Consider the following 9176-nt stretch of genomic DNA (forward strand, 5'->3'; position numbering starts at 1 on the left):
AAATGTAAAACTAGTAATACAAAACTTACCACAAGTATGTAAAAGCACTAAGTACCTGTTGTGATCATTTTTAGTAAGATAGTGTAATTCTAAACAGTAGCAAATAGCTTGTTTAGTAAATGCATAATGCAATTAATATGATTTCCTTTCTATTGTGTAATTAATAAATTGGTTGTTACTTGTTAATCCATGATAAATGTTTTATGGCTAGTACAAAACCAGCATTGTTAATTTTGTAAAAGGTAATAAAATAACACCACTTTGTAATTTCATATACGTAAATATTCTTGTACTGTAGGTTGATGACAGTGTTTTAGTACTACTTATTTTGTAACTATTTATGTGCAAATAAATGATGTGAAGTGTTTTGTATCTCCACACATTACCACATACCTTTTTATATATATACGGTGTTATGTGTTATTTGAATGTTTAAATAGAAACCTGCAAGATACCTGTATTTATTAAATATTTTAATTGCGAAACAAGTATGTTGTTATGCTGTTACACATAATTATACATTGATAATAAATAAGAAGACAATTAGCGGTGTTAACGTTTCCCAACAGAAGAAATCATTCTTCTGATGAAGTCAGTGGTATACAGACGAAAGCTCCAGGTACGGCTTTCAATACGTAGTGTGTTATTTGACAGTCTAAAACTTATTGGATTAAAAAATCCTGTCAAATTTGTCAATCAAAATTGATTTGACACATCACATGATTTTGATTATGTTAAATCAGTGTACTGAATGCTAAATGCAACTGATTTAGCAAGATGTCAAGTTGAATTGAGACATTTGATGAAACAAACTGTTTCCTGGGTAGGACCAGTACTTAGTGTCTATATGACGTACAATGACGTCGAAAGTCTACAAGACCTACTAGGTAGAACGAGAAATGTACTTCGACGTACAATTTTCACCGACCCTTTAGTGTTAGCCAATCAGAAGACACCTTACATCTGTTGCTTTAAGAGATATTTGACATTGAACATTATTATTATTATTATTTATACCATATTATGCGACTATCGACCGCTTACTCATAGATATTGTGCGTATTTATTGACCTGGCGTGGCGGAATTAACTTCTGACTTATGCAAGTTATGGTTATCACAAAATACGACCAACGGGGAGGTTATTATACATCATTTATCCCGTTAATGTTTGGTAATTGTTTGGTTACCGTATGGAATTTCGTGATACTCCGCCCCGCATGACCAATAAATACTCACAATATGCTGAATAATTTTAATTTTAAAAAGGTAACCAGGGATGGAAACTAACGTTTTACAATTGGTTGCCCACACGGGCAACCATCTTTAGTATTTTGGTTGCCCAGCTAAAGACTAACGAGCCCAGTATGATGTACATGTAGGGTCGTGTGTATATAAGAATTTCTTTAAATAAAATAAAAGATAAGTAAACAACAACATTGCTTAATTAACAAACTTTTTGTGAACTAATTATTAACTCACAGTCGCCAATTTCATTAAATGTTTAAATGCACTTAGTCCAAATAATTAGACGTAATCTGTCAAGGTAAATCGACCTCATATTTATAGGAGTAAAATGCACTAAATTGTTTCAAGCTTAAAAAGCAAGTTGCCCAGCCGGACTGCAAACTTTTGAATTTGAGTTGCCCAGGCCAAAATGTACTGGCTCTGGGCGCACGGGCAACCACTTATTTCCATCCCTGGTAACAATTGAATCTTCTTCAACTTTGTATATAATCTATTTCAATGCATTAAATACTTGAAACTTCTATGTGTTTTTTTGACATTCTGATATTTTATTCATTTTGTCCTCAATTAAAAGAGATTTTAAACATTTATTCTGAATAAATCTGAAGGAAAAGCGGCTCAAGATACAAGTGTTTTGATTGGCTGTTCAGAAAATGTGTACGTCGAAGTACAAACATGTATGTCGAAGTACAACTTGTACTTTGACGTACAAATATATACTTCGAAGTGTATTTTATATTTGTATGTCGACGTACAATTATTGTGCTTCGAAGTACATTTCTCTTTTTACCTTGTAGGTCTTCTTGACTTTCAACCCAAATGGTACGCCAAAGTATGTCTTTAGTGTTATCTAAAGAATGCTCCCACTTAAGGGATCAATACAGAGACTTCCCAGTGACTAAGCCAGTTAGCAGACACCCCATCCACTATACCACAGCCACCGAACCAGCTTTAAATTCCTGTGGCTAGAAAACAACAAAATTATAAGATGCTAGATCTTCAAGCTTGGAACATGTAACTCGTTTTAAGATTGATTTTTTTGGATGCATTACTTAATTATTGCAACAATTACAATATTTTGAACACAATCATGTCCATATATTTATTAAAAATACATGGTTATCAAAAAAACTTAAAAAGCTTTTGCCGGTAAATTAGGTAGCACCTATAATCATATTAGTGCTGTTGCTGTTGTTGATAATATTTTAGCAACAACGAAATGACAATCGACCACTGGTGAAGAAAATGCATTGAGTCTGTGTTTTAGCATGCAAATGGAAGCACAGTAGTTTGTACAGACACGCGGACGACGCACAGACTTTCATAGTCAGCGACGGCCAAATATAGCATACACGTTGTTGCAATGTCATTTTATCTGAAAGGGGAGCGAACCGCTGCGAGTTGCACAATGCAGGAGTACAAGTCCTTTTCTAACATTAGTATAACGTGGCAGATTTTCACTGACTAATCATTGATGGACTAATTTCCATACGTGTTCTCACAATTTTCTGTAAGTATTAAATTTATCTTTGTTATAAGAAAGATTTGTCTAGTGTATATGAATAGTAAATTAATTTCATATGTGATATATAATTTTATTATTTGCAAGCAATAGATTAATACCCCCTGTAACCACTGAATCATAAAACTTCATAAGTTGCTTTGAAATATTGAGCTGTAACTGTTTTCTACGATGGGCTGTTGATATATATTGATAAAGCTAAATGCATATCATACCGGTGTACCTTCAATTAGAAATTTATATTTTAAAGAGTAAATATAACATAATTTTTTTTGTTCTAATTTTAGCCTCGGTTTCTTAAAATAGTTACACAACATTGTGGGAATTCCCAAGTTTATTTTTATTTATGAACCATGTGTACGTTGCTTTGTTAGCGAGTAATTTTTGTGTTCATATGAATAATGGTATTAACATCATAACTTACTAGTTTTATTTGCGATTAACCGAACACACCTTACAAACTGGTAGTCGCTCAAATCGTAAGTTGCATTAAATAGTAAATACAGACACTGCTTATAAACAAGTTTGCTTAAAAACACATAAATTGTGATATTAGAATGGTACTGTGTAGGTTTGGGGGTAGAATGGTATTGTGTAGACTTTGGGGACTCTCTCAGAGAAAATGCTCTTCTGTAACCTCTCCGCCTTTGCCAAACGAACAAGGATCTTCAGTAATGAATTTTGTAGAAAGTATAAGTCTATATTGCACATTAAAAATGCTATTATTAGCATACACGATACGCCAAATGCTCAGATTGAGAAAACAATATTTAAGACGTTATAATTTCATATTATATACGTTTGAGATTGTTAATCACATACCCACCAGTCGATTTTATGAATGATAACAATAGATTGATTTTCCACAAAAAAGAAAATATCACGCAAAAACTTGTTCTATGTTATTCTGATAACTCATACCGACATATATTATGAAGTATGCATTATTTCGTACACTCATGTGCATGTTTTATTCAATCAACTCTAATGAAAGAATGTTTTTTTGGATTTAAACATTTTGTTTGTCTAAAAATAATTATAAATGCATGTATTATGTATTTTTTTCTAAATACAGAAGAAAAGATATAAAATTTTAATGCGATTGCAATTTGTGTGTTTGTTTCTTTGTATTCGTTTTGTATTTGTTTTGTATTTTTGTAATTTGAAAGTTTATAACGTCATTAACCATGGCATGTTGTTTTATATTGGCCGTTCCGAGGTAGTGACTTAATGTCTTTATTCAGATTTTCGCTTTAAACGCTGTCTTTTATCATGTATTACAAAATAAAAACAAGATGTGTTTGTGGAACACTATGTCCCCGTATATTACATTTGACCTTGAAGGATGACCTTGACCTTGACCCTTCACCACTCAAAATGTGCAGCTCCATGAGATACACATGCATGTCAAATATAAAATTGCTAGCTTCAATATTGCAGAAGTGACATTGCATGAGCAATTTTGACCCGTATATTTGACCTTGACCTTGACCTTTCACCACTCAAAATGTGCAGCTCCATGAGATACACATGCATGCCAAATATCAAGTTGCTATCTTCAATATTGCAAAAGTACTCATAAAATGAGCGATTTTGGCCACATATATTTGACCTCTGACATTGAAGGATGACCTTGACCTTGACCTTTTACCACTCAAAGTGTGCAGCTCCATGAGATACACATGCACTCCAAATATCAAGTTGCTATCTTGAATATTGAAATATTGCAAAAGTGTACATTAAATGAGCGATTTTGATACATATATTTGACATTTGACCTTGAAGGATGACATTGACCTTGACCTTTAACCACTCAAAATGTGCAGCTCCATGAGATACATATGCATGCCAAATATCAAGTTGCTATCTTCAATATTGCAAAAGTTATTGCAAATGTTAAAGTTGGCGCAAACCAACAGACCAACAGACAGGCAAAAACAATATGTCCCCCACTACTATAGTGGGGGACATAAAAATTAAGCTGATATTTGCAATTACATTTTCTGTCATATACTGATTCTGAAGTTTCAAAATTCATATATTATTTAATTGCATCTAACATTAACCTGTTTCGTTTTACAGGTATGAAGTAAAACTAATTTACAGCATTCAGCAATGACAGATTTTAAAGATATGCTGTCAAGTTCAGACTATAACTGGATGAAATGTTCCTTCGCGCAACGTGATGTAAAGGCCGTACTGGCGGAATTTGTGGAAGAGGACATTAAGGATCTACAGAAACAATTGCTGCATAATGTCCAGACATCCAAAGGCCTTCCATCCAAAACAATATGCAATCGCTGTCTTCTACAGAATCTTCTCCCATGTCGTACCGGTAAAATGTGCAAATTTAAAAACAAATCCTGTTCATTTCATAAGGATGCTAGTCTTCAACCAAGGCGATGTCCAACAAACGGCCTGTGTGATTTCATTTGTTTTGGAATAATTGACCATCATCGTTTTCGTGGGCCGTCCTGGAAAAATACCGACGCGTCTAAATGGTGTACAGATTCGTGGACAATTGCTAAATGCTACATGCCGCCCGACGGTTATTTAAATGCAAAAAGTGCAGAGGAAACGGACTTTAATGGCGTACTAAGTGTTATTATTAATTGCATTTACTGTCAAAGAAGATTCAGCGAAGACCTGAATAATCCTATGAATGTCTGTACCAAGGTATGTTTTGATTTAGCCAATAATGTTTAGAACTTGTAATTACATTGGGACTACAACTGTACTTTAAATTGCTATACAATTAACAATTCCATTTGTTTTGCCAAAGTTTTTACATGCTTTTTGCTTTCTCACATCTTAAGGCGAGAGATAAAAGTCGTGATGTTAGGTACGCACCAAACCTGGAGCTATCGGATGCTGTACGAGACAGCATTATTGATACCCTTGTTGATCTTCTTAATGACTCGAGGTTTTTCCGTAGCAACCAGCGTTCTGTTGAATGCAGAGAGAAACTGATCAAGGTATAGTTATTCAATTAATGTATATGTAACAGCTAGTACCAGGCAATATGTTACACCAGATTTTATGCGATTATTAAACATGTAAACCTTTTTTTGTAAATTTCACCAAACAAGGGTTACATTCATACAAGATTAATAACCGACAAACAGTACAAGCGCACTATTCTGAGTTCTTATACTCCGTAATATGTACGCGTTTTTACAGGAATTGAAGTTGTTTATGGCAATGTGGGATAAGGCATAACTGATTTATAGCAGGCGTTGTTCTGATATATAAGGATTAAACCCCACATATTCATAAAGTATATATATATACGACTGGATTACCTCACATCAATATTTTATCATCATATATAATACCGGTATTGCAGATTCGCTATTTAGCGTTTTCGTTTTGTATTTAATAGTGTTTTTATAATTGTATTTAATTATGATTCTGTCAATAATTACAGTTAAAAGCTAACGCTCTGAGAGTTTCTACAACGGATATAACAACAGCATTGGAAGATTCCGTTCAGAGCGCAAACCAGGCCCTTGAAGTTTTAAAAAAGCCCAACAGTCTCGATGCAGAAACAGAAATAACACTGTCGAATTTGAACAATTTAGCGGATAATCTGCAAAGTACATGCACATGTGTGAAAGCTGAAATAGAGAAAAATCTTATAGAAAAACTCTACAACTCTGAAACAATCTTTTTTCAAGCTTGCCTAGCTGAATCAGCTACCTTCAATTCAGGAGAAATAAGCATACGTTTTGTTTTATATATTTTCTTAATTGGCTCACTTATTTTTGCATTTAGTAAAAATATTATTTTATGGTGTGTGATTGTGTGTTTTGCTGTCGCTTTGTATAAATATATATATTTTTATCGACCTGCTCGGCCGATTCAACGTTCACCATACATAATTCAACATGAAATGGAGCTTCGACAAATTGAACATACTGCGGAAGCAGTAAAGGCACTACAACACAAGTTGTTAAAACTCAAACGTAACGGCAAACAACGAAAATAATTGTGAAACAAATATTTACTAACAAAAGAAATGGTTTTCTTGGACGCATTATAAGTGAACATCTTGTTAAATAGCGTGACAAATGCTTTTTTATATCGATTGATGATTATCCATTAAAGAACCGAAAATTAAACATTTTCCTTGTCAGTTGTGCTCTTTGAAAGAATATAATCCATAATTATGTTTTTAATATATAAATATTGATTGAAAAAAGGCCTTTTACGTGATTATTATTTGCTTTTGTTCAGTATTTACTGTTAGGGATTTAAAGTTTTTCATGTGGATCATTTTGAAATTAACGATTATATTCTATGTTCTTTTGCAAAATCCTGTTATGAGTCATTAACAAAATTTATCGGAAAAACACATTGTTTTTTTAGCCAATTAAGAAAAATAATGCGATAATCTTTTTGATTCTTATATGCTTGACACAATTCATATTAATTGAATAATGGAAGATCACTATCAGCGCAGTTATCGCATAGACTCCTGATAACATATAAGATGAATATAATATTGCGTAACAAAATGTAAATTTCAAGTTCGTTTTCTACTTACATTCGAATATTAGATTCCCTTCATGCACCCAATATTGCTATCGTTATTTGGTTTGTTTCAACCTATACATAAATTTGCATTGATTGACCATGCCAATATGTGACATTACTTATTGTTTTAGATGTGTTATTATTGCCTGCTTTTTATCGCTAGAGTTTGTTCAATTAGAAGTAAAGGTCAATTCACTTGCCCCTTAGTTAATTAAAAATGAGACATGTAATTGAAGAACATAAAAACGTTTGGTATGTTGATTTTAATGTTTTAATAGCCTAATAAAATTCATTGTGTTACTCATGGGTCACACCAAATGAATACTATATTTAAATAATACATGTGCATTTAAAAAAAACAACACATTTATAAAATGTTTTTGTAAACAGTGTATTTTGCTTAATGTAATAAACTACGCTAAAGAGTTCAAAAGTATTGTTCACAAAAAAGAGGCCGATTAAGGGGTACGACTTTCGGGAAACATTCTCATTTTGAAAAAGATTGCAGCAGGAACATTGAATTAATTATTTTTGATAAAATAATGCCAAAAACGGTTGACAATAATGATAATGATGATGATGGTTGTTGTTGTGAAGAAGAAGATGATGATGATAGTGATGATAGTGATGATGATGGTGTTGATGATGATTTTGATGAGTAAGAAGACGATGATAATGAAAATGAATAGCGATTTATGATGCGGATAACCTTTTGCACATTCCGAATATCGAGTTATGCATGAGTCTACCTTAAAATAGTAAATAGAGAACGAGGGTGACGATACGTTATCTTTGATTGCCAAAAGAGAAATTGTAATGATATGTGAATAATATGTTATACTATATATATAAAAATATAATATATTTTTGTTTCGTTGAGTTCTTATACTGAAGTACTTGCATACACATGCTTTGATCTTCTGAGCTAAAATTGGCGGCCATCAATTAAGAGAATCCGCTGCTATATCACTACTATCACCATAAAAATGTTCAATATACTTACCACGGAATAAATTAGATTAAACAAAACAAGTAAATATATGAAAACAAGCTCACGGCTGACAATGCCATCCACAAGGCAACTCGGTCAATGCGACGAACACATCTAGAAAAACAAGCTCACAGCTGACAATGTCACCCACAAGTCAACTCGGTCAATGCGACGAACACATCTAAGAAAACAAGCTCACAGCTGACAGTGCCATCCACAAGTCAACTCGGTCAATGCGACGAACACATCTAGGAAAACAAGCTTACAGCTGACAATGTCACCCACAAGTCAACTCGGTCAATGCGACGAACACATCTAGGAAAACAAGCTCACAGCTGACAATGCCATCCACAAGTCAACTCGGTCAATGCGACGAACACATCTAGGAAAACAAGCTCACGGCTGACAATGCCACCCACAAGTCAACTCGGTCAATGCGACGAACTCATCTAGGAAAACAAGCTCACAGCTGACAATGCCATCCACAAGTCAACTCGGTCAATGCGACGAACACATCTATGAAAACAAGCTCACAGCTGACAGTTCCATCCACAAGTCAACTCGGTCAATGCGACGAACACATCTAGGAAAACAAGCTCACGGCTGACAATGCCACCCACAAGTCAACTCGGTCAATGCGACGAACTCATCTAGGAAAACAAGCTCACAGCTGACAATGCCATCCACAAGTCAACTCGGTCAATGCGACGAACACATCTATGAAAACAAGCTCACAGCTGACAGTTCCATCCACAAGTCAACTCGGTCAATGCGACGAACACATCTAGGAAAACAAGCTTACAGCTGGCAATGCCAGCCACAAGTCAACTCGGCCAATGCGACGAACACATCTAGGAAAACAAGCTCACAGCTGACAATGC

The 9176-nt window shown here is 34.1% G+C and overlaps 1 protein-coding gene across 1 annotated transcript; it reads left to right on the forward strand.

Moving 5' to 3' along the window:
- The first annotated feature begins 2662 nt into the window (after positions 1–2662).
- Positions 2663–8121, forward strand: LOC127877696 (uncharacterized). Its single transcript, XM_052423815.1, has 4 exons — positions 2663–2756; positions 4851–5444; positions 5585–5743; positions 6196–8121. The coding sequence occupies exons 2-4, from the start codon at positions 4884–4886 to the stop codon at positions 6754–6756; spliced, it is 1281 nt and encodes a 426-aa protein (XP_052279775.1). The 5' UTR covers positions 2663–2756; positions 4851–4883; the 3' UTR covers positions 6757–8121.
- The last annotated feature ends 1055 nt before the right edge of the window (positions 8122–9176 follow it).

Source organism: Dreissena polymorpha, chromosome 4, assembly GCF_020536995.1.
Source record: "Dreissena polymorpha isolate Duluth1 chromosome 4, UMN_Dpol_1.0, whole genome shotgun sequence".
NCBI classification, from domain to species: Eukaryota; Metazoa; Mollusca; class Bivalvia; order Myida; family Dreissenidae; genus Dreissena; species Dreissena polymorpha.